The 23429-nt window shown below is 45.1% G+C and overlaps 1 protein-coding gene across 1 annotated transcript in view; it reads right to left on the reverse strand.

The window, feature by feature from the left end:
• ptpn4a (protein tyrosine phosphatase non-receptor type 4a) overlaps positions 1-23429 on the reverse strand; it is a 331217-nt gene that overhangs the window by 108649 nt on the left and 199139 nt on the right. Inside the window, 2 exon segments of the mRNA XM_084314028.1 lie at positions 16670-16748; positions 22347-22389. Of these exon segments, the coding sequence (XP_084170154.1) occupies positions 16670-16748; positions 22347-22389 (122 nt within the window).

Below are 23429 nucleotides of genomic sequence, written 5' to 3' on the forward strand. Positions count from 1 at the left end.
CGAACCAGCCCGCGTTTACACCTATTTAAGCAAAACCAACGTTCCACGTCTCCGTCATCAACGGGGGGCGTTACTCAGGCTGAGGTAAACACAACCATTTGGACACGACAGTGGCAGAATGTGCCCTATATATAAAACAGCTTCGGGGGTTTGGCATTGCACCATGCTGATCCACTCAACAGGTAGCGATTTCAAAATGAGATTCGATTAAAATGTATTGTCATTATACAGCACAAGTACAATACACCATCCAACCAGAGTGGATAAATGAATGAATTTGTAGTTGGTTAACTAAAATAAAAAAACGTGTGTAACCGAGAGATTTGAACCTGGGACCATAGGATCCACAGGCAGCCGCACTAATCAGTTGAGCTAAATGGGCCGACGTTAACTGTGACCGACTAATCCATAGTTTACACTTGTCAAGAGCCAATTGCGCTTGTCGTCCAGTATTGGCATTAATAAATCAGATGTCATGCTAATATGTCATGTTCTACAGTAGGACTTACTACTATGATACCCAATAAAACAAGTAATTTGAATAATAGAAGCCTACTTTGCTGGAACGATTCATTTCAAACGTATACAGTGCGTGTGTGTGTGTGCATGTGTTTTTGTGTTTGCGCTCGCGCGCTGAGGCTTGCTAAGCCTTTCTCCATGCATATTTATTCTTTATCCACTCTGGTTGGATGGTGTATTGTACTTGTGCTGTATCATAACAATACATTTGAATCTAATCTCGTTTTGAGATCAGTCGCAAATCGCTTCCTGTTGAATGGATCGATTGAGTGCAATGCCGACCCTCTACTTTCCCCCGTTTACGCTCATCTTCACAGCTCATCTATCTCCGCTCTACCATAAAATAACTCATCACCCCTCAGTCCTCCACATGACATCTCCGCTCCGGCCAGGCAAACCTCCTCCAGCGCCCAAGGACCAAACGCTGCACCATGGGAGATCGGGCCTCAAAACCCATCTTTTAATAGAGCCTTTTGTTGATTTTTATCTAGCTTTAGCTCCACACATTTTATGTATTTTTTTTACTAGTTTTAGCCCTTCTTATTTTATGTTCTTTACTCTTTTACTAGTTTTAGTGTTCTCTTCCTTATTTTATATTCTTTATTTTTTTTACTCTCTTGCTAGCTTTCATGTTCTTTTACACTGTAGCGCTTTGAGATTTGCTCCACAATTATAAAGCGCCCTACAAATCCTCAGTTGTTCCAATCTCCCCGTCCCTCACCAGCTGGTCTTCATCTACTCGTCACCCCCATTATGCATTTATGCTGTCGCCCCCCAGTCCAGTCAGTGTCTGGTCGTCTCCCTGCTATGCCTGTTAGTGTTATAACTCTAAAACCTGTCACCAGTAAGAGTAGTCACCTTATCCGTTTTTTGTTTTGTTCCTGCCTTTTGTAGTCAGTAAACCTTCAAACTTTAACCTTCAACCTGCCTCCGTCAACGTCAACGTGCACCTGGGTCCACTTCTAAAACGCTGCTTACAGCAACTGCTCATGTACTCTTTAATAATCTTAAATCGACTGTGAGTGTCATTTGTCCAGCAGTTCAATTTGTACCATGCTGTTAAATCTGCTCTAGAATGCCGATCCTAGTTAAAGTCTTAACCAGTAGCAGCCTTGGTAAATCCACCTGGAGCTGGCCTGGTGTCACGGTCATCTACAGGAGGGCTTCTCTGAGAATAACATTGTACTAGGTCTTCAAGTGTTATCCCTCCTATGGCGAAAATGAACAGTGTTGTTCATTCCCGTTTACCAGTCATTTTGTCTGCATTTGGGGTGAAGAGGTAAAGTGATATTTTACAGGAGAATCATATGTTTTGTTTAAGAGCCACATTTCCAACACTAAATGACCGGATGCGCTACGAGACGTCCAGTGACCCGATATGCAAAGCGATTTTTTCCTTTTCTTAAATTGCTGCTTCAAAATTCGAAATCACCCGTCTTAGCAGACGAAGAAATGGATATTAGAAGACCTTGTTGAAGCTAGAGAGCCAGCATGAAGCACAGAGGAAGCAGATGAAGCACTTCATAAGGAGTCTTATAGCAGATCCTGGAGAGACGAGAGCAGCTGAGAACACGACATACGTTTGTTGATCCTCATTTTGGCTACATGTTGGCGATAGAAGAACATTTGTAATAAGTGGCTCTAAATTAGGGATGCACGGAGGCCGATGCCAGGCTGAAAGACAATATCGGTAATATCGATACTAAAATCCGATACCAGGAAACACGTCTAACATGCCAGAAATCAAAGTGACATTACACGTTAACTCTCTCTAATGGAGAAACATTTATTATATCCGAATAATTTTTGTCTAATGACCCCAAAATGACGGACCAGTAGGACATTTATAAAGACTGTCTTGTACCATTCCTCTCAAACTTTTTTATACCACAACCCCATTTTATTTAGGATTTTTTTTTGGCGACCCCACACTTAACACATTGACCGCCAGCAACAGGGGGCGCTGATCCCCCTTCAGCGCCAGGTCTTTATTCAATGGATATAGTTTTAGAATGCGAAACTTGCGAGTCCTAAAACTATATTTTATATTATAGCTATGGATCTAATAACGCCGTCGACTGTCAGTGAGTTGCTTCTGGTCAACATGCAAGAAACGGATTGTTTTTTCATCCGTACATTTCCGTTTTATACCGTTTTGAATATGAGTATGGTTTGGGTGATTCTGAGTAATTCCAGGAAAAGACGAGAAAAAAGGCATTTTAGTGTAATCCAATCATCACGTTGTAATTTTCGGCTATTTATCTAATCATCCTGAAATCAACGCTAGATTATTATTATTATATCTCCTCGTCAGTGTCTGGTCGTCTCCCTGCTATGCCTGTTAGTGTTATAACTCTAAAACCTGTCACCAGTAAGAGTAGTCACCTTATCCGTTTTTTGTTTTGTTCCTGCCTTTTGTAGTCAGTAAACCTTCAAACTTTAACCTTCAACCTGCCTCCGTCAACGTCAACGTGCACCTGGGTCCACTTCTAAAACGCTGCTTACAGCAACTGCTCATGTACTCTTTAATAATCTTAAATCGACTGTGAGTGTCATTTGTCCAGCAGTTCAATTTGTACCATGCTGTTAAATCTGCTCTAGAATGCCGATCCTAGTTAAAGTCTTAACCAGTAGCAGCCTTGGTAAATCCACCTGGAGCTGGCCTGGTGTCACGGTCATCTACAGGAGGGCTTCTCTGAGAATAACATTGTACTAGGTCTTCAAGTGTTATCCCTCCTATGGCGAAAATGAACAGTGTTGTTCATTCCCGTTTACCAGTCATTTTGTCTGCATTTGGGGTGAAGAGGTAAAGTGATATTTTACAGGAGAATCATATGTTTTGTTTAAGAGCCACATTTCCAACACTAAATGACCGGATGCGCTACGAGACGTCCAGTGACCCGATATGCAAAGCGATTTTTTCCTTTTCTTAAATTGCTGCTTCAAAATTCGAAATCACCCGTCTTAGCAGACGAAGAAATGGATATTAGAAGACCTTGTTGAAGCTAGAGAGCCAGCATGAAGCACAGAGGAAGCAGATGAAGCACTTCATAAGGAGTCTTATAGCAGATCCTGGAGAGACGAGAGCAGCTGAGAACACGACATACGTTTGTTGATCCTCATTTTGGCTACATGTTGGCGATAGAAGAACATTTGTAATAAGTGGCTCTAAATTAGGGATGCACGGAGGCCGATGCCAGGCTGAAAGACAATATCGGTAATATCGATACTAAAATCCGATACCAGGAAACACGTCTAACATGCCAGAAATCAAAGTGACATTACACGTTAACTCTCTCTAATGGAGAAACATTTATTATATCCGAATAATTTTTGTCTAATGACCCCAAAATGACGGACCAGTAGGACATTTATAAAGACTGTCTTGTACCATTCCTCTCAAACTTTTTTATACCACAACCCCATTTTATTTAGGATTTTTTTTTGGCGACCCCACACTTAACACATTGACCGCCAGCAACAGGGGGCGCTGATCCCCCTTCAGCGCCAGGTCTTTATTCAATGGATATAGTTTTAGAATGCGAAACTTGCGAGTCCTAAAACTATATTTTATATTATAGCTATGGATCTAATAACGCCGTCGACTGTCAGTGAGTTGCTTCTGGTCAACATGCAAGAAACGGATTGTTTTTTCATCCGTACATTTCCGTTTTATACCGTTTTGAATATGAGTATGGTTTGGGTGATTCTGAGTAATTCCAGGAAAAGACGAGAAAAAAGGCATTTTAGTGTAATCCAATCATCACGTTGTAATTTTCGGCTATTTATCTAATCATCCTGAAATCAACGCTAGATTATTATTATTATATCTCCTCGTGCATACATGAAATGGCCGTCGTAGCGGGGCGCTCGCCCCCCCCCCCCCCCCCCCCCCCCCACCGCAGTCAACTGTAATAAGCACAACACTGTCCACACAGATAGCTGTGATCGCAGTAGAAATAAATGTCAGATCAACGATCAAATTTATATATGGTGTTCTTACCTTGTATCTGATGTAATGCAAAAGAAATAATCCAAATATCTGATCGCAATTCCAAATACTGCTCGTGGAGGTCCGTACCACACTACCGACCGTTTCACAATGACGGGCGGGCGGGGTTACTGTTCGATGCCATCGTTGTATAGAACTGGCTCGCCTGAGTATTTAAACCCTGCCCGCCTGGCTCAGATCGGCTCCTAAAACACACCAGCCCATTTTCAATGAGATGCAATAGCTCTGCATGGCAGTAGAGGGCGGTGTTGACCGTCTGCCAGCTCAGACAGGGTCTGACGGGTATACCAGAGGCTGCAGCTATGAATTAAGAATAGATATAGCGAATAAACGAAATAACGATCCCAAAAACGAATTAACTCGTTTCTGGCGCTGAACGCATGGCGGGCAATAACGTGTTAACTCATTTCCGGCGCAGATTGTGTTAATGTGTTGCGTAATTTCAACATGGAATTAAGGAATATCAAAATAAAAACACACGTTGTTGAACTTGATCATGCATATTTATTAGAAAATGTAATTACAGGGCGGCTAAGTGGCGCAGTGGGCAAGGCGCTCGCCACTAGTGCAGGAGATGCTGGGTTGAGCCCAGCTCTCGGCATTGCTACCAGCTTGGCTGGCCGTTCACACTAATACAATTGGCAGTATTAGAGGGTGGGAAAGCTGGTGGGTGGGTCCTGGTCGTTGTAAACAGCGACTCCTACAGTTCGGTCGGGGCGCCTGCTCAGCGAGGAAAAGGATCTAAGGGGGGTAGTGTGATCCTTCCACACGTTACACCCTCTCAGTGAGAGTCCGTGCTGCCAGGTGAAAAGAAGCGGTTGATTGGCTACACATGTGTCGGAGGAAGCATGTGATAGCCTCCACTCTCCCAGACCGACCGTAGAGGGTAGGTGCGCAGCGACCAGGAAGGGGATTGGGAATTGGCATAACGACTAACATTGGGATGGGAGAAAAACGGAGGAAAAAGGAGGGGGGAAAAGATAAAAAAAATAAAAATAAAAAAAAACTACCGTATGTTATCAATACACATTTATAAAACGAGGCATATTGAGCCATATGCCAGAACATAAATGAAAAAAGTATATATAATTATTTTTACTTGCCAATGCGCTGTCACCTACCCACGACCCCACTTTGGGTCGCAACCCATAGTTTGAGAACCGCTGCTCCATGTCATGGCCCACTCCACTACTGTTGAAAATCCCAGTAAAATGCTTACTGACATTAGATCACCCACTTTAAACAAATCCCCTATGAGCTAACTAACTTAGTCCATTCAGTCTAATGAACAGAGACTGACCAGCCTAACATCCTTCTGGAGGGGTAATAGCTTTAATACTGGCCCAGGGTTTAGAGGTTCTTATACTGAATAATCTCCTTTGGACTGCAGGACAAATGGTTGCTTACAATTCACATACGTTTTGATAGTATGTCAGAGCGTACACAAACCAATAGTTGGACTGTGAATCATTTACTCAGTTTTACTCCTTCAATGGTGTGTTCTGATTTACTTTACTTTCAAATGTTATTTAATACAATTTTATTAACCCTTTCACTGCCACACTACAGAAGGTTAACCCTTTACCGTCGGTAGTGTGATAGTAAAGGGTTAACCTTCTGTAGTGTGGCAGTGAAAGGGTTAACCGGCTGTCGTGTGGCAGTGAAAGGGTTAACCTTCTGTGTATTGCCGCAGTGAAAGGGTTAACCGGTTGGTAGTGCGGCAGTGAAAGGGTTAAGATATATGAAAGGTTCTATGTATACTAGCTTTTGAAACCAAATTCTATGTTTTGGTTTATTTTTATTTGTATGTGTGAGTGTGTTTGAGTGTATGTGTGTTTACGTATAATAATAATATTTGTTTGTATGTAGATATATGTATGTATGTGTATGTGTAACTGAGGGGTACAATTCCCTGACTGTATTGATAAGTATGGTATCATTAAACCACTACCGCTTTATGTACTTTAATTACTGGCCATACAGTACACGATATCTAAGTATGATGAACACTTTCCCACATATGAAATCAGGTCCACACAAAGGTAATAGTCAAATATTTAATATATAGCAAAGGGTACATATAATAGTTACTTATTACATTTATGATTTGAATGCACTTGTAAGGCAAATGAGTATTCGTAGGCAAATCAACACTGAATGTCCAATCTCTGGTTACACAGGAAGCAAGTATACAACCTGGCTCTTAGGGAATTATAGCGATGGTCACTTAATGATTATAGCTGGATAATATACTGAAGGGGTCCCGCCGGTTGTAAGCCAGTAGGGGGGGTAGGAGAGCCGTAGGCTGTATCCCGTCTGGTCAACGATTTCTAGGGAGAGTCCAGGTACAGAACACAGTGCCCGTAGAACCTTGATCCGCAGATGAATACACTTGGGCTCTCTTGTAGACGATAGCTGTAGCTGTAGCTTTAGGTCCACAACGATGAAGAAGCGAGGCGACCTCAGTCTGGTCTGAGCGCCGTCTCACCTTGGCTCCTCTCGGGGTAAATCCAACACTCACCGGTGTTGGCGATTATCCGCTCCACAAATCAAAGCACCAAAGCAAATAGATATTCCATGCCGTATAGGGCTCAGCAGTCGTCGGGGTAGGTAATCCAATGTGCAGGTCCACTCGTCCGCGCCTAGAACTCCTCGGATGAAAGCACCACGCGTGGTCTGCCCAACCTGGTTAAGACTCTAGATAACGCGAGGAAACGATGGGGGTGCTGCTCACTTTAGAACTCTAACCGAACGATGCACCATACATAATAGACTATTATTACTTAATAGAAATACGGTGCCAAACTCTGACAATTCAGCTATTAATTCGCACGAGGTCTCACTGCTATTCTAAGGCCAAACAGGCCGTACTACACCGCACGCGGTATCGTGGGGTGAGGCTTCACGTCTTGTTACTTAGTTGGGTAGAAGGGTAAAGGACTAAGAGGAATTCTACATTTCTTGCGCCATATTTATATGCACAGTGGACAAGTAGTGCCGCTCTGCTTTCGGTAGCCGTATTCCTGCGCGGAGCTGAGGCTAGTAAGGGCATGTCTCGTCGGTACCTTTGAACTTGAACGCCAGGGGCTTGTCCCTGGCGCCTGGTCCTTTTGTCCAATAAGAGAATGAACTATTATGGGCTGTAGTAGAATAAAGGGATATTCCGTGTATATGTACAAGGAATATACAAGGGATATCAAACGATATACAAATACTATTAAATATATATCCATAAATAAATATATATATTCGGTTTAATCTGATCCTTCACAACAGCCGCCCCCTAATTAGTCCCACCTAATTAGCTGAGCAGAGACAGATTAACCGCACTGTCCACTACTCAATGTCCGCTGTAAGGGTCAGTCAACTCACAAAGTCATAGGGTCATGGTCGTCATCAATAGTATCAGGGAGCCTTGGCAGTTCTATTAGCCTCGCCACAGGTCGGGTGTAAATCCGTCCTTGGACGAGCACTTCAGCTGCTCGGACCTTTCCATTGGCACCGGTGATCACTTTGCTTACGCGGCCAGCCGGCCACATAGCTCTGGGTAGTGACTGGTCGATGATCATGACGACTGTTCCTTCTGTCAAATTGTCTCTCTCTTTTACCCACTTCTGGCGGGTCTGTAGAGACGGTAGGTAGTGGAGTAGGAAGCTGTTCCAAAACTTGTCAGCCAGTACTTGACTGTACCTCCACATTCTTCGGCCGTTCGCTTCTTCAGGCCTGTACATTGTCTGTGGTAGTGCGGGGTCCAGCCGCCCCATCAAGAGGGTGTTGGGGGTGACTGGGTCGACATCTGCTACATCACTTGAGACGTAACCGAGGGGCTTTGAGTTCAATACTCCCTCGATCTCCGTGAGAACTGTCATTAGGACTTCTTCCGCCACAGTCTGGGCCCCAAGCACGGCGTACAGGGCTGTCTTTATGGAACGTACTTCTCGTTCCCAGGTTCCACCGAAGTGAGGTGCGTTCGGGGGATTAAACTGGAAGTCAATCTGGGATGGAGCGAGGTGGGTCTTAAGTTCTGGGCCCATAGCTTGGAAGCTCTCTCTCAGCTCTCTTTCTCCGCCTTTGAAGTTTGTCCCGTGATCAGACAACAATGTAGACGGTTTTCCTTTCCGTGATGTGAATCTTCGGAAGGCCATAAGGAATGAGTCTGTGCTCATGGTTGGAAGGAGTTCGATATGTATCGCTCTGGTGGTCATGCATTTGAATACAATACCCCACCGCTTCTCGGTTCCTCTTCCTCTCTTTATATACAGCGGGCCAAAACAGTCCATACCGGTGGAGTGAAAGGGCTTGTCGCCGAGTCGGAGGCGACAGGGAGGTAGGTCAGCCATCCGGGGTATACTGGGCTGCGCGCGCCACTTACGGCAGTCTAGACAGGTTCGCTGGAAGCGCCGCACTGCTTCTCTCCCTTGCAGTATCCAATAACGACGTCTGATCTCCGCGAAGACTCTCTCTGCCCCTGCGTGGTGCACATCCTCGTCGTATTTCTTTATGATCAGCTCTGTGACCTTGTGTCGGCTGTTCAAGACTATCGGGTACTTAACGTCATCCGGTAGGTCTGGGGCTCTCCGCAGACGACCACCCGCTCTGATGAGATTATGGGCGTCGCTCTCGGGGGCTAGGTGGAGCAGTCTGCTGTCTGATGGGACTGGCTTTGCTCCCTGTAGACAGGCTAGCTCATCGGGGAACAAGTCTTTCTGGGCTCGTTGTAGTAGAAGGAGTTCTGCTTCTTCGTAGTCAGCTGCTGAAATGTCAGTTGTGGGCTGAACCTCTGGGTGGTGCCACAGAAGTGTCTTTAGCTGCGCACTCTCTAGGGTGAGGCAATCGTCTAGAACCGGGTCTGTGGGGACGAGTGTGTGTGTCAACCCACAGAACATAGGTTTCTTGTTCTCTGCCTCCTCTTTGCTCGCCTCCCGTGGGGTGGGTGTAGGCCACTCTTCTTCGGGGAGCTTGAGGAACTCTGGCCCGTCACTGTAAAGGTTGGGACGGGTGAGGTCATCCAGGGACATTCCCCGGGTGATGACGTCAGCTGGGTTGTGTTTGGTGTCCACATACCGCCAGCTGGTTACTTCTGTTAACTCTTGAATCTCGGTGACTCTGACTCCCACGAAGACCTTGTATCTGCACGAATCAGACCGGATCCATGTGAGTACGGTCGTGGAGTCTGACCACAAGATTGTTCTTTGCACCGGGATGGTGAGTTCACGTTGGATTAACGTGGCGAGCTGCGCTCCTGCTAGGGCTGCGCAGAGCTCTAGGCGCGTGATAGATTGTTGCTTGCGTGGGGCTATTCTTGAGCGAGCCAGGATGAAAGCAGTATGTATTTCTCCTCCCTCCTCTCGGGCACGCAAGTAAGCCACCGAACCGTAGGCTACTTCGGAGGCGTCGCTGAATACGTGCAGGTCGATCTTGCATGTCTCTGGCCTCACTGTGGGTGGGAAGTAGCTGCAGCGTATATTAACACCTGGGAGTGAGCGGAGTTCCGTCTCCCACTCTCTCCATGTGGATGCAAGGTGTTCGGGTATGGGATCGTCCCAGCCCTGGTCCCATAGCGCTCTTACAATCATCTTTGCCCTGGTGGTGTAAGGTAGAATACATCCCAACGGGTCATATTGTCTGGCGAGTGTTCTGTATACACTCCGTCTGGTGGTCGGTATTGCCGTCGACCTTCCCTGCTCCTTGATCAGGGGTTTGTGTCTATAATGGAGCGAGTCTGTTTTGAAGCGCCAGACTAGTCCTAGTGTCATTTCTTGGGCTTCTCCTGGGATGGTCGCCATCCAGGTATCGCTGCTCGCGGCCTTGTCCTCGGGGGAGAGGCGGCGCAGTACTTGCGGGTCGCTGCTGGCCCACTGCCTGAGATCAAAGCCGCCTTTGATCAGGGAGGCGCGGAGCTTGAGTAGGAGAGCCTCGGCTTCTTCTGGCGTTGAGACGCTTTGTAAACAGTTGTCCACGTAGAAACTATTTGTCACACTTTGTTGGACCTCTTCATCTGCTGCTGGGTCCTCTGCGACGTGCTTTTGCAGTGCAAACGTAGCACAGCATGGGCTGCATGTGGTTCCGAAAGGGAGGACTTCCCATTGATAGATGGTTGGGTGCTCATCTCCGATCCTCTCTCTCCATAGGAACCGCAGCAGGGGCTTGTCCTCCTCCACTAGCCTCACCTGCAGGAACATCCCTTTGATGTCGCCGCTGATAGCCACCTTGTCCTGGCGGAAGCGTAGTAGCACGCCTAGTAGGGAGGGGCCGAGTGTTGGGCCGGCCAAGAGTTCTTTATTCAGATTGTGATCCGATCTGGTAGCTGCAGTTAAACACAATGCGATCCTTGCCGTTGTGGTGGACCTTGTGGTGCGGCACGTACCATGATTCGGTCGTCTGATCGGCCTCTTTAATGTCAATTTTCTTTATGTGTCCCGCTGTGATTAATTTGTTAATCTCAGCGCGGTACACAGCTTCTTGAGCGGGGTCTTTGGCTAGGCGCCGCTCTGTGTTCAATAGATACCGCTCCGTCGCCTCTTTTGTAGCACGAAAGGTGGGCATTCCCTCTCGCCTCAGGAGTGGAGTTGCGTATCTCATCACTCCGTTGACGTTGACTCTCTTTGTCCCGTGCTCGAGGAGGGCTATAGCGTAGATATCTTCCTTAGAACGAATGTCTTTCTTTTCGTTCTTAAAGGGCATTGTCTCTAGTGTCCATAGCCTCTCGACATGCTGCAGGAGTGTGGTGTCTCCTTCTGTCGCTCTGGAGTGGAGGCAGCTAGTGGCTGCTGTTCGGTTAAGAGACTTGGCGAGGGGGCCTTGTAATGTCCATCCTAGGCGGGTCTCGACTGCTGCAGGGCAACCTCTGGGTCCTGTATGGACCCGGTCTATCGGGACTATGAGGTCTGCATGGTCGGAGCCTATCAGCAGGGTCGGGGTGGCACCGTCTATGAGCGGTATAGGTAGTTGACGCAGGTGCACATATTTCTCCATCAGCTTGGCGATGGGGTAGGTGTACTGCGATAGTCCTATTTCTTGGCTGGTGAAAGCATTAGTAATCCTGTACCGTCTCTCTGGCTGCCCGCTTGCTGCGATAGTGAAGGAGACATTCTCGCCCTTTATCGTCTTTAGATCTCTTCTTATTGTCCGAATCGTCATCTGGTTCTCGCTCCCCCGCAGCCCCAGCTGGGCCGCAGCGGACGCGAGGAGAAGGGTCTTCTCTGACCCGTCGTCAAGGACGGCGTAAGTGTCCATGACCTTATCTTGGTAACTCAGTGTTACACGGACCACCTTTAAGAGCACCTGGGCGCCGCTGCTGCTAGCGGGGTCAATGTACATAACACTTGCCTTTGTGCTGTTGGATGGTGCAGGCTTTCTTTTGTTACTGTCGTGTAGGACATCCAGATGGGCTCCATCACACCGACTACACCTCTTCTTTAGGCGGCACTCGGCTGCCATGTGACTGCGCGCACATCGGTAACAGCGCCTGTTGGACTTTATCCAGTGACTTACTTCTTCAGCGGTCATCTTCTTGAACTGGTCACATTGTGACAACCAGTGTTCCTTCTCGCAGTACGGGCACACCATCTTCCACTTCTCTTTCGTCGAGGGGGTACTGTGGTTCTTGCTGCTCGGTACTGATTCTGATTGGTGCATGACAGTCACCGATCTTCGGCCATCGTTTACTCTCCTAGGTCCCTCTCTGGAGCTTGGCGTGCTCCGCACGAACGTATCCAGCCGTAGGCTGCTGACTTCTCTCGCCAGGAAGTCGGCTAAATCTAGGAGGGATGGCTCGGGACCGTTAGGATCACGGTGGTCTCTTTGCCGCCTGAAGCGCTCCTGTCGGGCGGGCGGCAGCTTCTCTAAAATCCTCTCGACGTTCGAGTTTGCGTATAGTTCGTGCATACCCTTTTCTCGTTGCGCCCCCAGCATCCCTACCAGGGATTGTACTTTTATAGACAGGTCGTCTAGTGAGCGATTGTCTGTTGCTGGGGGTAGGCGGTCAATATGCCTTATCTCCTGTATTACGTAATCCCATATACGTCCATATCTCTGGTCCAGCGCTGCTAGAGCCGCGGTGTATGGGGTCGTAGAGGTGGCATAGGCCAGCGCTATGTTGTGCGCTCGGGGCACTTTCAGGTGCTTCAATAATATTGCATACTTGTGGCGTTCATCAGCGACATCCACCATCATTGTCTCTAAGCACATCCGGAGCTCCGTGTACTGTGCTCGATTCTCATGGGTGAAGTCTGGAACCGTCGGTGTGCCAATGTATGACGCCATGGATGGCTGGCACATCGGTGAGCGTTGGAGGAGAGGCCTCCTTCTTACGCCTCTCGGTGGGCTGGTACTGACAGGGTACCATGGCCCGCTGGTCCAGGTGCTATTCCTCGGGACTGGTCGTGCGTCATGCTCACCCGTGAATCGAGTCGGGGGTCTGTAGCGCAGAGCCGCGGGGGTATAGCCTGGGCTGTACTGGACCTCCTGGTCCTGTGGAGTAATGTGCTGCTGTCGGGCTTGACTCTCCTCTTCTCCCTCTTCTTCTGCCAGGTCATCTAGATCCTGTAGTCGTTTATTTAGCCTCTCCGCGGTGTCCGCCGTTCCTTCCTTGTAGCTGGGTCTCACTTGGACCGGTCGGGGAAGGAGTTCGGAGGGGGGTGTAGACTCTCTCTGGTGGTCGAGTTCAAGGTCGCCTAATCGGTTAGGGGAGGGTGCCCTTGACGTGTGTCTTGACGAGGCCCTGGAACCCCTTGTGGAGGGAGGGGGTGTTGCCCTTGTGATCAGCTGCTCCATTAGCTGCGCTTGTAGTCTGTCGCGCTCGGCTTGTAGTCTGTCGTGCTCGCCTTGTAGTCTGTCGCGCTCGGCGTCGCGCTTGGTGAGATCTGCTTCTCTTTGGGCACCGGCAGCGGCGCGCTGGGCGTCGGCCCGTTCTCTTGCCATATTCTCTTCCGTCTGAAGGCGTCTCAGCTCCAGACGTATGTGCTCTTCTTCGCTCCGTTGCTGCGCTTGGAGTTGTTCGCGCTCGCTAAGCGTCTGTGCTTGGAGTCGATCGCGTTCACCCTGAAGTCGATCGCGTTCACCCTGAAGTCGATCGCGTTCGGTAGAGGCTGTCAGGCTGGCGAAGAACGCCTGTGACAGCATCCTCTCCGCCTCGCTGGGGGAAGACGCTTGTAGAGGTGAGCCGCTCCTGGCTGTACTCGTTGGGGAGTCCTGGAGCTCTATCTCCTCGGCGCTCTCCTCATCTTGTTCCGTGCAGAGTTCCACCTCTGGAGGGTTGTCTTCCTCCCGGAGCTCTGGGGGGACTACTTCTTCGGTATTGGCGGGGGGTAAAGTCGTGTCAGTTCCCTCCTGGTCCCCACCGTGAGCTTGGTCAGTTACATTAGAAACTAGGGCCTCTGTGGTCGGGGTATCCTGGTTGATAGGGTCGGACATAATTTTACTTTCTACTTTTACTGCGTTTACTGTTTGTAGAAGGCTAGGTAGTTTACTGACAGCGTAATCCTCTAAGTACTGAGGTGGCTGTCGTCTACGTTGCGGGCGTTCTACTTTAGGAGGACCGTTTCGTGGAGTGTTCATCATAGGCCATTTCAATATTAATACCACTATATTAATATTACACTAATTACCCTCCGGCTCGAAGGACCAATTGTAACTGAGGGGTACAATTCCCTGACTGTATTGATAAGTATGGTATCATTAAACCACTACCGCTTTATGTACTTTAATTACTGGCCATACAGTACACGATATCTAAGTATGATGAACACTTTCCCACATATGAAATCAGGTCCACACAAAGGTAATAGTCAAATATTTAATATATAGCAAAGGGTACATATAATAGTTACTTATTACATTTATGATTTGAATGCACTTGTAAGGCAAATGAGTATTCGTAGGCAAATCAACACTGAATGTCCAATCTCTGGTTACACAGGAAGCAAGTATACAACCTGGCTCTTAGGGAATTATAGCGATGGTCACTTAATGATTATAGCTGGATAATATACTGAAGGGGTCCCGCCGGTTGTAAGCCAGTAGGGGGGGTAGGAGAGCCGTAGGCTGTATCCCGTCTGGTCAACGATTTCTAGGGAGAGTCCAGGTACAGAACACAGTGCCCGTAGAACCTTGATCCGCAGATGAATACACTTGGGCTCTCTTGTAGACGATAGCTGTAGCTGTAGCTTTAGGTCCACAACGAAGAAGAAGCGAGGCGACCTCAGTCTGGTCTGAGCGCCGTCTCACCTTGGCTCCTCTCGGGGTAAATCCAACACTCACCGGTGTTGGCGATTATCCGCTCCACAAATCAAAGCACCAAAGCAAATAGATATTCCATGCCGTATAGGGCTCAGCAGTCGTCGGGGTAGGTAATCCAATGTGCAGGTCCACTCGTCCGCGCCTAGAACTCCTCGGATGAAAGCACCACGCGTGGTCTGCCCAACCTGGTTAAGACTCTAGATAACGCGAGGAAACGATGGGGGTGCTGCTCACTTTAGAACTCTAACCGAACGATGCACCATACATAATAGACTATTATTACTTAATAGAAATACGGTGCCAAACTCTGACAATTCAGCTATTAATTCGCACGAGGTCTCACTGCTATTCTAAGGCCAAACAGGCCGTACTACACCGCACGCGGTATCGTGGGGTGAGGCTTCACGTCTTGTTACTTAGTTGGGTAGAAGGGTAAAGGACTAAGAGGAATTCTACATTTCTTGCACCATATTTATATGCACAGTGGACAAGTAGTGCCGCTCTGCTTTCGGTAGCCGTATTCCTGCGCGGAGCTGAGGCTAGTAAGGGCATGTCTCGTCGGTACCTTTGAACTTGAACGCCAGGGGCTTGTCCCTGGCGCCTGGTCCTTTTGTCCAATAAGAGAATGAACTATTATGGGCTGTAGTAGAATAAAGGGATATTCCGTGTATATGTACAAGGAATATACAAGGGATATCAAACGATATACAAATACTATTAAATATATATCCATAAATAAATATATATATTCGGTTTAATCTGATCCTTCACAACAGTATGTATGTATATTGTTTTTGCTTTTATCAATTTGTTGTGATTTGTTATGTGTGTTGGTTCGAGATAAATAAAAATCAATCAAAAAACACATGTTATGTCTCCATTCCTGAGGGTTTATGATCAATTAAATTATATTATAAATCTACGGCAGGGCTTTAAAAAATATATATAAACATTAAACATGTATGAGCTAAAATTTGTGTCTCATCGTGGAACCCATTATATTAGTCAATACGGAGCAGAAACAGACCCATGGCCCATTTTACGGGTCCTGATTCATAACTCCGATAACAATGAGCTTTAACCCTTTCACTACCACACTACAGAAGGTTAACCTTTCACTACCACACTACAGACGGTAACCGTGAAAGGGTTAACCTTCTGTAGTGTGGTTGTGAAAGGGTTAACCCCAGGGATTAAAGCAAAAAAAATCTCCTGACCGAACTTTTGTTCAGGCCAAGTCATATTCTTATTTTAACATCCACTGTATATATATATAGTGTTAGCGTTTTAAGGGAACTAGATTATTTTGAACATCTTTTCTATTGCCAGTTTGCTTTTACGTAATATCAATGCTGTTTTAAATTAATTAAATAAAACTGGTGGGTGGGGATTGGACGTTGTGGACAGCGACTCCTACAGGTCGGTTGGTGCACCTGTACAGCAGAAACAGGAAGTAGCGGGGGCAGCGTGAGCCTCCCACGCGTTACTCCTCGCCACTGAGAGATCGCGCTGTACAGGTGAAAAGATGCGACAGCTGCCTCCTCGTGTACCGGAGGGGACACGTGATGCAAGGCTTGGTCCTCACTGCAGCCGACCAGTGGGAGGCATAGTCTAGCAACGTTCGAGACAGGGGAGGGTAGAATTGAAGGGAGAATTGGCGAGGCGAAATTGGGATGGGAGAAAAATAGAAAAATAAGGAGAAAAAGTGTATCAATTTTTTTTTTTTTTTTTTTTAAACGGAAATTCGTCTCAAGACGGAGCGCTTTAATGCCTGGTTAACCCTTTGTTGTGTGGCAGTGAAAGGGTTAACCTTCTGTATTGTTGCAGTGAAAGGGTTAACCCTTTGGTAGAGTGGTAGTGAAAGGGATATTATACTGTACTTATGTCTTTGGAACTTACCGCGTGTACTCTTCCTGAAGTTTATTGGGGTCTGTGACAAAGAACTTGACTCTGAAGCTCAGGTTATGAGGAGACCCTCCTGGGGAAACAATAGAAGAAGGATTAAGAAAACATACATCATGATTTATATTTACATTCCTGAGAAGGATATTATCTTATGAAACAATATAAGTTCTGGATTGAATAGGAAATCCAAATGTGTAACTGCTAAAAGGATTCTCATTTTCCCATTTGATAGATGCTTAACCTTTTCAGGTGTACAATCTCACTTGTGAGATTAGAATTTTGAGAAGTGAACATTCTAATAATAGTGTAGCTCGGTCCCAAAGTCATCGCTGAGCCCGTCAGTTTGGTCAGCGGTGGCCAGAAGTTAAGAGTAAAAAAATAAATTGTTGGGACCGAAATCGGTTGTCGGTTCGATCTCCTGACCAACAAGGAATCTCTGTGTTGGGAAGTGAATGAATGATGCTCTCCTCTCCCTCAACACCCAACATTTAAGAATCATTGAGCAAGGCACTTAACCCACAACTGCTCCACTGGCCAACACTGTCAGACTGTGGGTGTAGCTACCAATAGGTAAACACAAGAGAAATGGTCAATATATCCAGAGTAAACACAAGATACAGTAAATAGTAAATATACCCAGAGTAAACAAAAGAGAAATAGCAAATACCCTTGGTAAAAAAAAAAAAAAAGAAAAAAAAAAAAACTGGAGATGAAAGGTTCTTGCATCCTCTGATGTTGTTACGCAGCTTAATTGCTAGTTGTCATAATTGCTACATTTAAATTACCACGAAATGAAACATAAAAGGACTAACATGATAAAACTCCTTTTGATACCAACGTCATACAACGCCCATGGAGAAAAAGGAAAAATCTTATTAATTGAATGAAATGCAGAATATAAAAAAAACAGAGTTGAAACGGAGTTGAACCGCTGCCCGAGGAGGATTGTCGATTTCACTTAGGCTACTTTATAATTGTTCTACATGTCACACACACACACACACACACACACACACACACACACACACACACACACACTGGAAGTCATTATCACAGACAAAAGCAGAGTTGAAATTAAGTTTAATCATTGCCTGGGGTGGACGGGCAATTAAAACCATCGCTTAAGGTGGACCACTGTCTATTGCCCTGAGGTAGAGTGTACATTTTTAAATAATTCCTTGAGGTGGACTGGAGAAGATTTCTTAAAGAGGTTTGTAGTTTTAAAACTATGGATGTCCGATATTATCAGCCGATATTGGCATTAAAATGTGATATCGGAAATTATCGGTATCGGTTTTCAAAAAAGTTTTTTTTTAACATTTATTTAACCTTTATTTACCCTGGCAAGCAAGTAAGAACTAATTCTGATTTTATTTATTGTCAAAAGTATGCATAATGTTGTGTTAATTCCACAACAAGAGATATGTAATGTTAATTACCTGAAATTATTCCGTTTTTTGGGGGGGGGGGGGGGGGGACCCTGCATATATCTGTATCGGTTGATATCGGTATGGGAAATTAAGAGTTGGACAATATCGGTATAGGTAAAAAAGCCAATATCGAGCATCCCTATATAAAACCATTTGTTTAAAGGTCCAATTAGTGATCCAAACATAAACACCAGCAGAAATAAGACTTAAGAATGGAGACAAGACTGACTGAGCTATTGATACAAAGACTTAAAGGAAAACTCCAACATTTTGGGAATTTAGCTTATTTGGCATCTACCCTGGAGTTAGACAAGAAGATACATACCCTTTTTCTTCTCTGTGCATGCAGTAGGAATAGGAAGACACGCACCGTTAGCCTAGCTTAGCGTCAGTCACTGGAAGTAGGTTCCTCCATTAGCCTAGTTCCAAACGTCTTCCTACTCCTACTGCATGCACAGAGAAGAAAAAGGTATGCATCTTCTTGTCTAACTCCAGGGTTCCCAAAATGTTGGAGTGTTAAGATACATACCTTTTTCTTCTCTGTGCATGCAGTAGGAGTAGGAAGACGTGCACCGTTAGCCTAGCTTAGCGTCAGTCAGTCAGTGGAAGTAGATTCCTCCATTAGCCTAGTTCCCAACGTCTTCCTACTCCTACTGCATGCACAGAGAAGAAAAAGGTATGCATCTTCTTGTCTAACTCCAGGGTAGATGGCAAATAAGCTAATTTCTCAAAATGTTGGAGTTTTCCTTTAAGGCCACATTGTGTCTGTTTTGAATGACTTTTTGACGAGGAGCATGAGGTTGTTGGACGGTCTGATCCAGGTCAAGTCTCCGTCAGACATGTGTCCGTTTCCACAGACAGAAAAGTCTCAGAGAGGATGAACCTTTGGAACGGACAGATATGTTACCAGTATACCGAGGGAAGCAACAGTTGTGATTGGAGGATCAAGGAAAGAGGGCGGGGGTCTTGAAATAGGTCCATTGTTACATTTCATGTTTAAATGTTATAGACCGGGTGATCAACTACTAGAACAAATCACTTGCCTAGCAACCGATAGCACTGTTGAAGATATTATTATTGTTGTGAAGGGCCAGATTAAACTGAGAATCTACCTTTATTGTTTGATATACTTTGTATATTATTTATATATATACACGGAATATCCCTTTACCTGCGTTCAAACCAGAGTAATATTCGCTCTCCTATTGGACAGCGCCCCCAGGCGCCAGCGCGCAAGCCCCCAACGGCAGGTTCAAAGATTAGTGCAGGCATGTCGGAACATGCCCGGAGTCAGCGTAGTGATACCAGACAAGGACTGAGGTTGGGACTAGATATTCACTTAAGTATAAATACAGCGCAAGGTGCGCACACCGTGCTCTTAGCTTCGTGTCTTCGTTCAGTACCTTACCCACCTTCACCACGAGTCAACGTGCAGTGAAGTGAGCAACCTTGCATCTGACAGAGCATTGAGAACCGCGTGCGAATAGAATGGTAAAAGTGTCAGAGTTTAATGAAGTAACGTTGAGTTCGACTTAATCTAATGTGAAGTGAATAGTCGTTCATTTATTGTATATCGTGCGGCCACAGTTCGTTCGTGTGTAGCATTACCCAGCGGTTCGTCGTGTCTTTAGCTAGTGTACTTAACCAGGGTGTGTGGCCTAAATACGTCGCCCACACCCAAGGAGTCCTAGGCGGAGAACCGTTGGACATGTACACAGGAGAATCGGCGTCGGCGATTGCAGAACCATTACTGGTTGGATTATATTGATTTGGGACGTGACCACCGGAGAAGAGCATCGTTGATTTCCACTATCGTTTGGGATTCAACCTCGTGAGGATTACAACTCGGGCCGGCCTCGTGGACGGAGGCTGGCTAGCTGTCATCAATGCTGTCGAGCATTTGGATTACAATTATTACTTTGCTGCTGATCAAGGGATTTACAAGGACCGACTCCTGTACCTGGAGTCTCTTTATTCCTCATTGAATCAGACGGAGTACCCGAACATTCCTCTACCCTCCAGGCCTTACACCCCCGGAGGGAACCCATTGTCTCCAGGCGGTACCAGTGTTGCCCTATCTAGTTGCTACTATACGACAGGTGGTGTCAACTTAGACCCATCGTAGATTTCCTGCTATTCTTAGTGACTCATGCTATTGACTGACTTTACGTATATTCTTCGCCATACAAGCGCGACCCTAATTCTCATTCTGTAACCTAACGTTGCCTAATAATAATAAATTACCCTCAAATACTATTTCTTTGTCAATGCCGTGTTCTTGTGGGTGTTCACCATCTATATTTGATGTACTGTCTGGCCAGTAATTAAAGTACATAACTAGCAGTGGTTTAATCTATCACAATCTTTAATACAGTCAGGGTTTTGTAACCCCTCAGTTACAATCAGTGTTGGGACTAACCAGAAACGAAGTTACTTTTTGCCGCAACTAGTACTCTAACGCATTACTTTTGAAATTCAGTAACGCTACTTACGTTACTGAATGGTTCGTCACTGCGTTATTTGCGTTATATACGGCGTAGATTGATAGCGAGCGGTAGTGATTATTATTATTATTATTATTATTATCCTCATCCCCACCCGCGTAGAATGATACGAGGCGAGTCTGGCCACTGGCCAATCAGAAGTGCGCAAGAAATGCGGCTACGGAAAGAAATAGACCCTCTCTATTGTAAACAAAACAAACGCTCGCTATGAATCTACATACAAAGAATGCAGTAACAAACTAACAAACCATTTAGCAACTACTTGGAGAGATAATTAATATACAACATGGAAACGAGATAAAGAACATGTTTGAGGCGCTGCTGGAGTCAACTGGACTAACGTAACGTTACTACATCTCAACCACCGCAGACTTTGGTGAGTGAAACTCAAGTTGATCAACGGATTTTGACTGTACGAAATCTGCCAGGGAATCTCATATAATACTAACCAAACAATATAAATATAGTCCTTTCATGCACAATTGATATCCTAACTATTCTAACGTTGCAATGCTTTGATTGATATCTTAAACAACGTTGCAACTTGCAAGATGGTGAATGAATGAATGAATGAAAACTTTATTTAACAGATTGCAGAATGGGTACAATACAGTACGGCTCAATACATACAATTGTTAAGGGGATGCAGACCAGAGAAAGACGTTTGTCTTGTTTCCATCAGGGTCCCCCATTTTCAATTCATATAGACATTTATGACATACACAACATACATGACATTTATGGCATAGGGACATATAGGTATTTAGTACTGATACATTTGTGACATAAACGGTATTCAAATATACAGTACTGTTACCGCTAGCTTTGGGTAGGGCGTTCCACATTGTTGTGGCATAATTGCGAAACGTGTTTAGTCCCTTGTTTGAGCCGAATCTGGGTTTAACATGATTTGTGGAGCTCCCTCTGGTGTTGTGATCGTGGTATTCACTGACCTTTGGGCAGTATTTTGACATGTACATGGGTACCTTGGTCGTGTAGTGTATCTTGTAGACCAGGCCCATTGCAAGTTGCTGTACTCTGTCGTCTACTCTAAGCCATCCTAGGTTGTCAAAGTGGGCAGGGGTGAGGTGGGTTCTGGGGTTCAGGTCAAGTAGTAGTCTGACCAGTTTGTTTTGTGATGTTTGTAATTTTGTTTTAAGCGCCTTTGAGGTGCTTTGGTACCATGAGGTGCAAGCATAGTCGTAGTACCCTTGAATTATAATGGTTATAATGAAACGCTCCGGCGACATCAAGGCTGTTCCTTCAACCGGCGCACTTCTTATTATATGACTCGGGACAACATTTGTTTGTGTCAGATTTGTGTTTGTATCTAGACCACATTGCTTAGCAGAGTTCGGTGATGTGAATGGAAACTGTCAAGTTGATCAACCGATTTTGAGTACTATAGGGCATGGGACTCGGGAGCAATCTTTTTTTTTTAATCTTTTTTTTAAATAACTAAATAGTTACTTTTCACAGTAACTCATTACTTTTGGGTGTAAGTAACTAGTACAGTAACGAAGTTACTTTGAAATGAAGTAACTAGTAAAGTAACTGAGTTACTATTTTTCAGTAACTAGCACAACACTGGTTACAATTATAGTTCTATGTCTGCAGGATACAAATTTTAAATAAAAAATAACAAAAATGAAATCAGAGGATGGGTTGAAACACTACACTGCTTTAAGATGGACAGTATAATATTGTTTTAAGGTAGAAATGGTAGATTTCACCTACTTTTCAGCTGTTTCCTAATGGGTTTGTTGGGATCGAGCCAGCGCTGTAAAACATTGATGAGAAGAGATTTTAGAGACACCATAAGACTTCCACAGCAGCTACTACACACTCTCAATAATTCACTACCATTCCAGCTCAACTGCGCGCGCACACACACACACACACACACACACACACACAGATTAACACACACACACACACACACACACACACACACACACACGTACAAGGACACACTCACTCACAATTATCACAATCCCCTGAATCCTGAATCTCCTATCATTACTAGGAGGTGCATGTGAACTGACACAGAGTAACGTGTGGGTGTGTTTGATTTAGTGACCAGAGCAGAGGCACAACCTCACTTAAGAAATTAACAGGAGGGTGTGTTCTAATGAGAGAATAGCAACCTAAACTACACGAGCCAAAGTAGTTAAATTAACTACCTAAACTACACGAGCCAAAGTAGTTAAATTAACTACCTAAACTACATGAGCCAAAGTAGTTAAATTAACTACCTAAACTACATGAGCCAAAGTAGTTAAATTAACTACCTAAACTACATGAGCCAAAGTAGTTAAATTAACTACCTAAACTACATGAGCCAAAGTAGTTAAATTAACTATCTAAACTACATGAGCCAAAGTAGTTAAATTAACTATCTAAACTACATGAGCCAAAGTAGTTAAATTAACTATCTAAACTGCATGAGCCAAAGTAGTTAAATTAACTATCTAAACTGCATGAGCCAAAGTAGTTAAATTAACTATCTAAACTACATGAGCCAAAGTAGTTAAAATAATTACCTAAACTACATGAGCCAAAGTAGTTAAATTAACTATCTAAACTGCATGAGCCAAAGTAGTTAAATTAACTACCTAAACTACATCTCCCAACGTAATTAAATGCACTACCTAAACTACATGACCCAAATTAATTCAATTAACTACCTAAACTACATAACCAAAAGTTGTTAAATTCACTACCTAAACTACACGAGCCAAATTAGTTAAATTAACTACCTAAACTACATGACCCAAATTAATTCAATGAACTACCTAAACTACATAACCAAAAGTTGTT

The sequence above is a fragment of the Notolepis coatsorum genome (assembly GCF_963971535.1).
Source record: "Notolepis coatsorum genome assembly, chromosome: 5".
Classification (NCBI taxonomy): Eukaryota; Metazoa; Chordata; class Actinopteri; order Aulopiformes; family Paralepididae; genus Notolepis; species Notolepis coatsorum.